The sequence below is a fragment of the Rosa chinensis genome, chromosome 3, assembly GCF_002994745.2.
Source record: "Rosa chinensis cultivar Old Blush chromosome 3, RchiOBHm-V2, whole genome shotgun sequence".
Classification (NCBI taxonomy): Eukaryota; Viridiplantae; Streptophyta; class Magnoliopsida; order Rosales; family Rosaceae; genus Rosa; species Rosa chinensis.
The window spans coordinates 29,584,062-29,597,081 of record NC_037090.1 but is presented as its reverse complement, the minus strand read 5'-3'; the positions used below and the strand labels follow the sequence as shown (position 1 = coordinate 29,597,081).

General features: G+C 36.3%; 1 protein-coding gene across 1 annotated transcript; it reads left to right on the top strand.

The window, feature by feature from the left end:
• The first annotated feature begins 585 nt into the window (after nucleotides 1-585).
• Nucleotides 586-8,625, top strand: LOC112193165 (nuclear pore complex protein NUP93A). The gene is made up of 15 exons (XM_024333233.2): nucleotides 586-839; nucleotides 1,134-1,225; nucleotides 1,466-1,532; nucleotides 2,005-2,064; nucleotides 2,723-2,812; nucleotides 3,179-3,448; nucleotides 3,807-3,902; nucleotides 4,018-4,152; nucleotides 4,392-4,445; nucleotides 4,551-4,634; nucleotides 5,163-5,249; nucleotides 5,331-6,233; nucleotides 6,735-6,916; nucleotides 7,385-7,676; nucleotides 8,241-8,625. The coding sequence occupies exons 1-15, from the start codon at nucleotides 738-740 to the stop codon at nucleotides 8,316-8,318; spliced, it is 2,592 nt and encodes an 863-aa protein (XP_024189001.1). The 5' UTR covers nucleotides 586-737; the 3' UTR covers nucleotides 8,319-8,625.
• Nucleotides 8,626-13,020: the final 4,395 nt, after the last annotated feature.

Below are 13,020 nucleotides of genomic sequence, written 5' to 3'. Positions count from 1 at the left end.
TTCGACCAGGGTTATTTTTGTCCCACTGGGTTTTTGTTACCTGGCAAGGTTTTTAATGAGGCAACAATAAGCGCGTCCAATATCATCATTCATTAGTGGACATCCAAGGGGGAGTGTTGTAAATATTATTATTTATATGGCTGTCCACGTAAATACTCATTAGTTATGTACTTTGATGCAAACTCTACCTCTATATAAAGGAGGCTAATGAGACTGAATGAGAACACTTCTACTTCCTCCCTACTATTCTCTCTATATCTTCTCCCTACTTTATAACAGTTCCTTGTTTTTTGAGAATTTTGGCCTACCAGGTTCTCTAGTATATTTCAGAGGCGATAGAATCGTCAATTACTTCGCTGCAACGAGATCAGATCCGAAGCTGAAAGCCACCATTGTCTCGCCTCTAAGCAAAACCGCTCGAAGGCAAGCCCTAATTAAATACCCATAAAATTTTAAAATATAAAAAAATCTCATCGAAGAAATTTTTGAACTCAATTCCTAGATTTAAAGTTGGTATTGTCAGACTTAAATTTTGTTTAGTGTTCCATATCTCTGTTTGGGCTTTTGCCTCCATTCTATTTCTACCACAAAAAAGAAAAAAAGAAGCAATTGTTCCCAAAAAAACGAAGGGGGAAAGGGTAGCGTGGCTCTGCAGTCTGCGCTGGAATTTAAAAGGCGTTAGGGCTTTGAGCTCTTAAACCCTTTTCCCTCTCTTTCAGAATTGAGAGCTAAATGCCATGGCGACCGATCAAAATCTGAGCAGCTGGACCGATCTCCTCCACTCCTCCACCAAGCTTCTCGAACAAGCCGCTCCCTCCGCTCAGTTTCCCCCTCTTCAGGTTTTCTCCTCCTCTCCTTTTTCATCTCTTCACTTTTTCCGTTCCCGTTTGCTAAATTCAGCTCCACCAGAAACTGAATGCTAGGTTTTCAGCTTAGGCATTGTTCAATTGACTCTTTAGGTTGTTGCTATCTCTCTCTCTCTCTCTCTCTCTCTCTCTCTCTGCTTACAGCTGCGTGCCTCTAATTGAAAGACAAGTCCATGTTTATCCGTTTGGATTTTTGCTTCACTTGCGCTAGTTGAGCAAACAGAGATCTAGGCCATATCTGAATTCATTTTCTGTTTGGTGTTTCAGAGAAATTTGGACCAGTTGGAAACATTATCTAAGAAGCTCAAGGCGAAAACTCTTCGAAATGAGGCTCCTCAACAATCCATTGCTGCCACGAGGTACCGGAATGATTACTGCCTCAAAATATATTATGCTTTGCGAAATAAAGCTCTTATGTTATTGATAATTTTACTTTACTTCATCGGGTTGCTCACAAAACAATGAAACATACAAAACTAGTAAATTGGAACTTTGAATTGCTTGGAGGTTCAGACCTGTCTTAAATATTGGAAGTGCCGTTTCTGCTATTCATTTTTAGGAAGTATATGTGTTCACTAATCCATATCAATACATTGCAGGCTTCTTGCTCGTGAGGGTCTAAACGCAGAGCAGCTTGCACGAGACCTTAAGTCTTTTGAATTGAAGGTAATGATAGAGCGTCCAGCCTCAAAACAGTTGATTAGTCACTTTGCATCCTGCATTTTAAAACCTTGCCCATTCTCAACTCTCAAGACATTATTGTGACGAACAAATACGTTATGAGAGAAGAACAAATTAATCAAGCCATGTTCTTCCTAAAGAATTTCGTCATACAACTATATTATGAGAATCTCCATATGAATGATAACAGAAAAAGGCATTTATACTTTGTTTCCAATAATATCAGCCTAGTTGTAACTTGTAAATCATGCTTCTCTCGGTTTCTGGATCAACTCAATCAAGTTCATATTCTAACTGGAATTGCTTTACTTTTACATAATCTTTCTTTTCTCTTATTTTCTGGGTCTCTATATCTTTAGTGAACAATTGTTTCTTAGGGTCTGAAATGCGTTGCTCTTTCTTTACCTTTCACACTAATTATTTTTGGCGATCTGTTCCTTTCTTTATACACTCGAAGACAACATTTGAGGATGTTTTTCCTGCCGAAGCAACGAGCATTGAAGACTATCTGCAGCAGGTAAATTTTTAACTATAAACTTTTTAATGATGATGTGATCAGATTACTATGTGCTTCTCTCATATTTTAATAGTTTGTCCTCTTTGATCTGCTGAAAGATGATTTTACATCATTGCTAGCTTTAAGCTGTGTAGTATAACATGATTGAAGGAAAGGGCTACCGTTAGACACGTTACAGTTTACTAGAAGGATTTCTCTTTTGACTTTCAATATAGATATTACAGAAAGCTCTAAATTTTATGATGTGGGATAATTTAGCTGACTTTTATTTGTAATCTAGTAACATTTTCCTTTTCAATGCTCCTTTGTAGAGTAGTGGTTGACTATGTTAGAACAGATTGAGTTTATGATTTCTTTTCTTAATTTTGTTTCTATATCTATGTATCGTGCTGTCAGAGTGAGGGTTCTAAAATTGGATGAAGTTTTGTAAATATGATCTTACGAGCTGCTTTATTTTGCATATCGTACAATGCCTTTAGAGACATGCTTTTGACGTCTATGTTGATTAATGAGCAAATGTCCTGATAAGTGGAATAATTTGTGTTATGCGTACCTTAAAATGCTTTTATCCACTTTTCAGCTGCATGCGTGTAGCACTTCATTGTGATTGATAATGTTACCTTCACCATATTGTATATAATTCTTCTTTTCTCCTTAGGTCCATGAAATGGCAATGGTCTCAGCTGTTCAAGAAGCTCAGAAGGATAACCTTAGAAGCTTTAATGATCATATGTTAAAAGTTTTGGAGGTTAGTGTACTCAATGGTCTTGTTGTGATGCCATTATGACTGGATTTTCTGTGTATAGATTTATACTATTCTGTGTATGATCATTCTCATTACCTATATAATACGCATTGCTATCCTTGAAGTAGCATATGAATTTCCCTCGTCATGTTTATTATTTGTAATTTTTTATTTTATTTTTATGGATGACATCAAATCTGATTTAGTGTCAAAGGGTATTCCTGTGACCTTTATTATTGTTAAAAAAAAAAAAAATTCCATAGAGAAGGAAAAAGTTAATGGAGATGATGGTGTTTGAAAATCATAGTTGAGCTTATGATTTCATTCTATTTTCAACATTCATTGTTGGTGAAAATTGATATTTGGCAGGAGGATTGGCAGATGGAAAAACGTGATTTCCTTCAAAGCTTAAGCCAGATTTCAACATTACCCAGGACTAATGTGACTTATACTGTCAGCGGTGGTAGTCGTCCTGGTCAAGTAGCATCCATTGCTTCCAGCCCTCATGTTTCATCTGGTCCATCTAGCATGGAGCTTGTACCCCTAGATAGCAAGCCCATCCTTGAGAGAAAAGCCTCTGTTTATGCGGAAGTTGTAAAGAATCTCAACAACGCAAGGCAGCGCAGTTTACCTTTTAAGGTGAGCTTGTTTCTTTTTAGCTTAAGAGAATTCTGTGATCATCAGCTGGAACAGTTTTGAACCCTTATCTGTGGGCTTTTCTGGGTATGAAAGAAAAGGGGGAAAAAATAATTCAATTGGCTGTTTTAAATTGTAATCACAGCATAAAAGAAAATGCTGTGCTCTTGATCCAACTGCCAGCACATGCATACTGTATGTGAGATATGTGCTGGTTTCTAATGTCACCCACCTTTTGTTTGGTGGCTTTGGCCTTTTGCTGTATTTTCTTTGGCAATAGTCATTTTGTAGAAAGGGGATGCTACAAGACTGAATTTAGATATACTTATGAAATGATTGTGTTTATTTGTACTTTCCGTAGCCCGCTACAGCTTTCAAGGGTGCGTATGAAAGTTTGGGCCTTCATGCATCTGGAGGAAAATCAGTGAACATGCAGAAGATATGGCACCTTCTTCAGGTAACTTCTGATCATCCACTTATTTTATAAAATGTAAAATGTATGATTTCTTCTGAGCTGGCGACTTTTATGTGTATAAGATAAGCAGCTTTTGACTATATCAATCTATTGACAGACGTTGCTGAGTGAAGATATAACCATACAACGAAGTGTTTCAAAAAAGATGTCATTAGTTATTGGTGCAAGGCGCCACCTGGAATGGGGGCATGAAAAATACATCATGGATACAATTCAAAGTCACCCTGCACAGGTAGAGAATTTGTTTTGTAGGCTAATTGCCTAATTCGTAAAAAAATCTGCTAAAATGAGTTCCCTTCACAATGGTTATGTGCTATCTTATCGGCCTATCAACGTTGTGTCTCTGTTTCTTGGATTTACTAATCTTTAATGTTTCCTTTTTCCTTACAAAGTTTACTTCTGCAAGATGTACCTTATTTTCTTTGTACTCTTTGGGCACAACTTAATTGTCATCTCTCCATCTCCATGCAGGCTGCTCTTGGAGGGGTTGTTGGAAATTTACAAAGAATTCGAGCCTTCCTTCGGGTTTGTAATCATGTTTAAACATTGAGAACATGCTTGTTGTTACATGTTATGGTATCCTTCCAGATCTTTTATCTTGCAACTCAGTTCTATTTTGTTTCTTTGCAGATTCGTTTAAGAGATTATGGAGTTCTAGATTTTGATGCAGTCGATTCGCGGAGGCAGCCTCCTGTTGATACCACTTGGCAGCAGGTCTTTACTTCTTAATCTTTTACATTTCTGAAGCTACATGCTCTAGATTCTCGACTTACAAGTTTCAAAGTAAATGTTATATGGGATGGACAATCTCTTAGAAATTTTTTACCTTCTGGACCACCAGGCTATCTTAATGAAGCGATTCATTCAATTCATAGCTGTGTTCTTTCTTGGTTTGTTGTTTTTCTGTCTTTCTTTCTCAAGATTGTTTGGGCTCCTTTTAATTTTTAAATTTTCTTTTTGTTTTGCTGAGGGAGATCTGACAATTAATTTATTCATACCTTCTTTATAAGATGGAGAAGGAGTAAGCAGTAGATTTACGTATTTGGGTATTTTGATAACTTGTTATATAAGCAAGTGTAAAGCAGAAAAATAGTATTTTAACAGAACATACCACTGGTCTAAATTTCCGCTGCGAATTTCGTTTCTGTCCCCATATTTGTTCAGTACAATGTGTTGTTCAACAATTTGTTCCTCTTGTGGTACATTATCAGGGAACTGAGTAACCACTTCTATATGTGGCAGATCTACTTTTGCATGAGAACTGGCTATTATGATGAAGCAAGGTCTGTTGCTTTGTCATCTCGTGCTTCAAACCACTTTGCTCCTCTGGTAAATATTTTTTCCCTAATTTCCATATGCATAAACTACTATATATGGAATAGCCTTAGTCATTACTTCAGTTTTGGACAGCTCACGGACTGGATTAATACTGGAGGCATGGTGCCTGCCGAGATTGCAACTGCGGCATCTGAGGAATGTGAAAAAATTCTAAGAATTGGTGATCGTGCTGGTCGACCTGCATATGACAAGAAAAAGTTGTTACTGTATGCTCTCATATCTGGTTCTCGTAGGCAAATCGACCGCCTGCTACGTGATCTACCAACTCTTTTCAACACTATAGAGGATTTCTTGTGGTTCAAATTGTCAGCTGTAAGAGACTGCCCAGTTGGAGCTACATCCATTGTTATGAATGAGAGCTTAGTACCATACACGTTGGAAGATTTGCAGGCTTACTTAAATAAATTTGACCCATCATATTACACAAAAAACGGAAAGGACCCTCTGGTATATCCATACATTCTGCTTTTAAGCATCCAGTTGATACCAGCTGTTGTATACTTGTCTCAAGAATCTGGAGACGAGGGATACAACATTGATGCTGCCCACATATCAATTGTGTTAGCAGACCATGGGGTCCTTTCTGAAGGTGCTGGAGCTGGACAAAAGATGGGAGTGATGGATGCTTATGCAGAGGCATCTAGCATCATCAGGCAGTATGGATCTGCATATTTACGTGTTGGTAATCTATCAATGGCATTAGAATATTATGCACAGGCTGCTGCTGCAGTTGGTGGTGGCCATTTGTCATGGTCTGGAAGAGGTAATGTGGATCAGCAAAGGCAAAGAAATTTGATGCTGAAGCAACTACTTACAGAGCTATTGTTGCGGGATGGTGGGGTATATCTTTTGCTTGGTTCAAGAGGTGCTGGCGAAGAAGGTGAACTGAGACGATTTTTGATTGATGTAAAAGCAAGACAACAATTTCTGCTTGAAGCCGCTCACCATTGTCAGGAAACTGGGTTGTATGAAAAAGTAATGCTTCTTTCCCTAACCTCCATGCTTTCAAATTTTTCAGAAGCTGTATTAAAGTCTTAGATCTTTAATGGTCTGAAAAGGGAATATATTCTTCCACTCAAGTATGGCTTTTGGTGCCTTTTCCGTCGGAAAAAGGTGTTAGTAATACTGGGGTTGTGTTATGGTCATGTTTTGACCTTTTGGGCTCCATTGAGTTTAAACATGACTACAAATTGGACATCTTGTTTGAGCAAACATTTGGACCCCATTGATATATTTATTTTTTTCGTTGGGGAGGGTTACAATCAAGTGTAAAATATTTCTTGGGAGCTCTATAATTACCTGAAAAACCCCAATTAGATTTGCGGTGGAACGCTTAGTATATTGAATACTTTTAATACTTGACACTTTGTTGTTATAGTTTTGATGTTTCATGTATGGTTCCCTCTCATCTTCTTGCTGTCATTAATAACTATTCTCCTAGATGCACTAATCCTGTTCTCCTCTCATTTTATTCAGTCCATAGAAATTCAGAAACGAATAGGGGCATTCTCAATGGCATTGGATACCATTAACAAGTGCCTCTCAGAAGCAATTTGTGCCTTGTCACGTGGCAGATCGGATGGGGAGAGTCGAACTGCTGGTCTCATTCATTCTGGAAATGAGATCTTGGAGATGGACAAATATTCATCTGAAGTTAGGTATGTTGACACTACCATCTTCTTTTTACTTATTTATTTACTTTTTGCCTTGATGTTAGCTATATTGAAGTTTAAATAATGTTTAAACAATGCCTAAATATTGTGAGATGCTTGCTATATGAAGAATGGACAGACCTTCCTACAGAGGATGTCTGGTAATCTATTATTAGACTTTAGAGAGAATTGTATGAATCACTAATCATAAGTAAACCCTATTTGAATAACTGAGTTAGCATTAGAGCTTCCCTTGGCACTTTCATAGAGTTAGCAATGTGTTAGCAGTAACTGTCCAGAATGTTGCAGTGTTTACATGGTCATGCTTATTTTGCACAGTATGTGCATTTCGGTTTTTGGATGATTTTTCGATTCTTACTACCTTTCTCGGATTATTTCGCATTGGTAATGGATTTTCACTGCTTAGTGTGTATCCAATTTAGCTGATGAAAGTCATTTGAATGTACCCTTCAGTCTTCAAGAGAGGGAGAGTGTTTTAGAGCAGCAGACTGTTTTAAGACAACTTGAGGCCATACTGTCAATACATAAGTTGGCAAGACTAGGTCATTATGTTGATGCTTTGAGGGAGGTTGCCAAACTTCAATTCCTTCCTTTAGATCCTCGAACACCAGATACTACCACTGACGTGTTCAAGAATTTGAGTCCCCATGTCCAAGTTTGTGTTCCGGACCTCTTGAAAGTTGCACTGACTTGTCTGGACAACATGGTGGATTCTGATGGATTACTCCGAGCCTTGAGGGCTAAGGTATGCTTTAAAAATTAGTTTCATCATTTATCATTTTATGTACCTTATTTGCATGTCCCATGTATGTTTCTCTCTCTCTCTCTCTCTCTCTCTCTCTTTTAAGCAATTTATTTTACTTAATGGGTGTATTTCATAGATATCAAGCTAATTTGGTCCCAATTCTGGGCTTTTACCGTGTAAAAGTTGAGGTTTGATGTTATAATGTGATTCTAGCTCTGTTATATGCCTGGTCAGTAAGTCATCACTGTTTGTTCAACTTAATTACTTGGCCCGAATTGAGCTGTTGACTAATATCTTGCAAGCTTGAGCCATGGCTTGGATTTGATCTGCTGTGGTTTCTGATTTCCCCCTCCCTCTCTTCTATTGGATAAGCCTTTCATTTGAAGATGCTTTAAGTATGGAAAAAGCGTGGCTGCTGCCTGTAGTTTTTTATTTTATTTTATTTTTTATTCATTTCTGTCTTTTGGGAGTTGGCCATTCATAGTACCAAACTTGTAATGTCGTCTGAGCGGAAGTTGATCTATGGTATGTGTTTATGATTGATGAGCCATTTGGTTTTTGCAGATTGCTAGCTTCATTGCAAATAATTCCAATAGAAATTGGCCACGTGATTTGTACGAAAAACTTGCCCGGAGCTTGTGATTTGTGAAGGCAGGACTTCCAGAAGACTAGCTCTCTCCTGTTTGTTTTGTTTGACAAAGAAATGAGATGCATGTTGAACTGAATCTTGATTCTGAACCGAATTGTTTTATAGGCATAATTATACAATTTAAGCATCTTAATTACCTTTGTCATCTAGCTAGGGTGTCTCTTTTGTTTTTCATATTTTTGTTTTTTCTTTTCAGAAGGTGAAATAGTCAGTTGTGAGTGCCGTAAATGTTTTAAGTTGGCAGTTGGTCACAACTCACTACTCGATCAAATAAAGCAAGACAGCTGATTAAGGTGATGAGTAGTTAATCTACTTGCAGGCTAGCTGCTGGGTGAATTATAATTTCGATGACATTTTTAATTTTTGAAAAAGAACACATGGCAGTGAATTTTAACATAGATAATATCATCTCTCGACAAAATGTTTCACATTTTTAGAATTAATTGAAATTGTCAAGCTTGCAACCTTATCTCTCGGTGGCAGGACCTAGCTTGGCAAACAATTTGGCAAGCTGCTATTAAGAACCCAGTCCCCAGGCAACTCCTTTCCCTAGCTTGGTGCTACTGTCCTTGTAGGCATCTTCTATCCAAATTCGGCCAAGTCAGGTGTGAAGTTTTGGATCATGTCCTTGGAAACTGCTAATGCTTTATGGATGACTTAAGTGCGCTATAACGTTTAAGGGCTAATATTTTTTTTTTTTTTTTTGGTTTTCCCTCAAAATCTAATGAAAACAACTTTCTATCTGAGAAAGTATTATGAGATGTGAATAACGGTTTAAGTGAATTAATATTTCATAAAACCTAAAATATTTCTTGAAAGTTTTCATCTTCAACTGAAGTAAGTTGCTGATTATCAGGGTTCTGTTGATTTTAAGGATTGAGAAGGTTGTGCTGACTTTGAGGGTTGAGAATTACGGCAGCATAAGAGAGTAGGGCAAAATCTTTATTGCCAATGTTCAAGGATTAAAAAATCAAAATTATCGGCTATATTTCGCCGATATTTTCATTTTTTTGACTGGCTGAAATTTCCGTGACCTTCCAAGTATATTTCGACTGATATTTTGGCAATACTTTGCGAAATTTTGGGTTTTTTTTTTTCGAAACCTTCCGACTCTACCACCCTTTCTCCACATGCAAAGTCAACACGGTCAACACCACTCTACCACCCTTTCTCACATCAATGATCAGTCACATGCAACATCAACATCACCATCACGTGGCTGACATATAGTTAGCCTAAAATTCAAATAAAAAAATCAACAAGGTCACCAAGGCTCGAACCAAGGGAAAGAGGTCATGGAAGCATGTCAAGGCATGAAGACGATTCTTTATCTCCCACTTTTGACTCATTTGGAGTGGGAGGACGCAATTATGGACCTTACTCTTATGGGCAAAACTTGGCAATCAAGTGACAACTCATGGACACAATCTGAAGGACAATCTTCAAATGATTATGGTTATGGCCAAAGTCGAGCAATGCATGATCCCTATTATAACTACCAGCAGCTAATCTCCCCGGACCCATATGGTTGGCATTTAAGTCAATTCATGCAAAACTACAAAGGAGAGGTATCATTTAATAACTATGCTTCACAATACACTCAAGACTCTACAAATAGAGATGATGAAGATAGTGAAGATTTTGTACCTTATAAGTCTTCTCCGTGGTTCTAAGTTACTCATGTATTCAAGGTGTAATGTATGATATGTACAAAGAATGTTTATAAAAAAAAAAAATAGATGTTAATTTCAAAAAATTTTAGAGTTGTCGGTAATTCAATATTTTCCGTTTCATCTTAAATTATTACAAATTACCATATAACAATGTTTATTCAAAGTTTTCTTTTCATATATAGTAAACAATTGATAAAACAAACATATCCAAAAGTTTCACTTAAAATTTGCATATTTTTCTTCAAATTTCCATCATTTTCTTGATTTTTTTTTTATCTAAATCAATATATCATTGATATTTCTGTCGAAATTTCCGTTTTTCGGGACCATCGATATTTCCTCGAAACTCGATATTTTAGTCATTGTCAATGTTAATGATGCTGGTTTTCCTAGTCATTCCCTGGAACAGTTGTATGATCAATTTTGAAATTCCTAATTGGCAAAATTATCATTTTGGTCATTCAGTTATGACTCAGTTATGTTAATACTTTTGGCATCCATTATATGTAAAAAGAGTAAACAAACTCATGTAAACATGAATATAAAGTCAAAACCCATATATAAGGGCCTAGATAATGGCTCCAGCTATATATAATATTGGAGCTAAGTTTCTCCTTCAACTTTAACTCATGCATCCCTGGCTAATTAAACTATCTCTTTGATTCTCTTTCATTTCCAACATATCTAACTCTGTCTAGCTCACATCACAGCATACATCATCATCATCTTTTGGCATAGTGTCATTGTAGCTTGCAGATGAACATTAATTAATGTGCATATTGTACATCTTTGTGCTTGCTGTTTTTGTATTTTTTGAAATGAGCCTTCAAAGCATTTTCATATTTATCTCACGTGTAACAGTCATTACAAACGATGCAAAATAGCTTCTTCTCATCCTTCAAGTGTTGAAAAATTCTTTTCAGATATCCTTCCACAAAGATAAAGGTGCAGTACTTTCATTGTCCTCGATAAAAGAAAGCCAAAAAAAAGAGAGAGTGAATTATAGTCCTTTCCTTTTTCTAGTATCATTTATTTGGTTCCTGGTTTAGGCTTTGCTTTTATTTTATTTTTTTGAAAATGGGTTTGGAACCCAGCCTAACTGGAAAGCTTAGCCCCACGCCCGTTAGTTCTCAATTTTTTATCTAAATCAATATATCCTCGATATTTCCGTTTTCGAGACTATCGATATTTCCTCGAAACTTGATATTTTGGTCATTGTCAATGTTAATGATGCTGATTTTGGTAGTCATTGCCCGAAACAGTTATATGAGCAATTTTAGAATTCTTAATTGACAAAATTATCATTTTGATCATTCAGTTATGTTAATAGTTTTAGCATCCATTATATGTAAAAAGAGTAAACAAACTCATTTAAACATGAATATAACATCAAAACCAGCATATAAGGGCCTAGATAATGGCTCCGGCTACATATAATATTGGAGCTAAGTTTCTCCTTCGACTTTAACTCATGCATCCCTGGCTAGTTAAACTACCTCTTTGATTCTCTTTCATTTCCAACATATCTAACTATGTCTAGCTCACATCACATCATACATCATTATCATCTTTTGGCATGGGGTCGTTGTAGCTTGCAGATGAACATTAATTAATGTGCATATTGTACATCTTTGTGCTTGCTGTTTTTATATTTTTTGAAATGAGCCTTCAAAGTATTTTCATATTTCACGTGTTGCAGTTCATATTGTACATCTTTATGCTTGCTGTTTTTGTATTTTTTGAAATGAGTCTTCAAAGTATTTTCATATTTATCTCACGTGTAGCAGTCATTACAAACTATGCAAACTAGCTTCTTCTCATCTTCCAAGTGTTGAAATATTCTTTTCAGATAGCCTTCCTCAAAGATGCAGGTGCAGTACTTTCATTGTCCTCGATAAAAGAAAGCCAAAAAAAGAAGAAGAGTGAATTATAGTCCTTTCCTTTTTCCAGTATCATTTATTTGGTTCCTGGTTTAGGCTTTGCTTTTATTTTATTTTTTTGAAAATGGGTTTGGAACCCAGCCTAACTGGGAAGCTCAGCCCCACGCCCGTTAGTTCTCGATTTTTTTATCTAAATCAATATATCCTCGATATTTCCGTTTTCGGGACCATCGATGTTTCCTTGAAACTCGATATTTTGGTCATTGTCAATGTTAATGATGCTGGTTTTGGTAGTCATTGCCCGGAACAGTTGTATGAGCAATTTTAGAATTCCTAATTGGCAAAATTATCATTTTGGTCATTCAGTTATGTTAATAGTTTTAGCATTCATTATATGTAAAAAAAGTAAACAAACTCATTTAAACATGAATATAACGTCAAAACCAGCATATAAGGGCCTAGATAATGGCTCCGGCTATATATAATATTGGAGCTAAGTTTCTCCTTGAACTTTAACTCATGCATCCCTGGCTAATTAAACTATCTCTTTGATTCTCTTTCATTTCCAACATATCTAACTCTGTCTAGCTCACATCACATCATACATCATCATCATCTTTTGACATGGTGACATTGTAGCTTGCAGATGAACATTAATTAATGTGCATATTGTACATCTTTGTGCTTGCTGTTTTTGTATTTTTTGAAATGAGCCATCAAAGCATTTTCATATTTATCCCACGTGTAACAGTCATTACAAACGATGCAAAATAGCTTCTTCTCATCCTTCAAGTGTTGAAAAATTCTTTTCAGATAGTCTTCCTTAAAGATGCAGGTTTGTAGTCATTCCCCGGAACAGTTGTATGACCAATTTTGGAATTCCTAATTGGCAAATTTATCATTTTGGTCATTCAGTTATGACTCAGTTATGTTAATAGTTTTAGCATCCATTATATGTAAAAAAAATAAACAAACTCATTTAAACATGAATATAACGTCAAAACCAGCATATAAGGGCCTAGATAATGGCTCCGGTTATATATAATATTGGAGCTAAGTTTCTCCTTGAACTTTAACTCATGCATCCCTGGCTAATTAAACTATCTCTTTGATTCTCTTTCATTTCCAACATATCTAACTCT

What these genes read in the sequence shown, in the direction of transcription:
- LOC112193165 (XM_024333233.2), top strand. Translation starts at nt 738, where the DNA reads ATGGCGACCGATCAAAATCTGAGCAGCTGGACCGATCTCCTCCACTCC. An exon ending in TTAAGTCTTTTGAATTGAAG is followed by an intron (nt 1,533 to 2,004) that starts GTAATGATAGAG and finishes ATACACTCGAAG; the next exon opens with ACAACATTTGAGGATGTTTT. An exon ending in ATATGTTAAAAGTTTTGGAG is followed by an intron (nt 2,813 to 3,178) that starts GTTAGTGTACTC and finishes GATATTTGGCAG; the next exon opens with GAGGATTGGCAGATGGAAAA.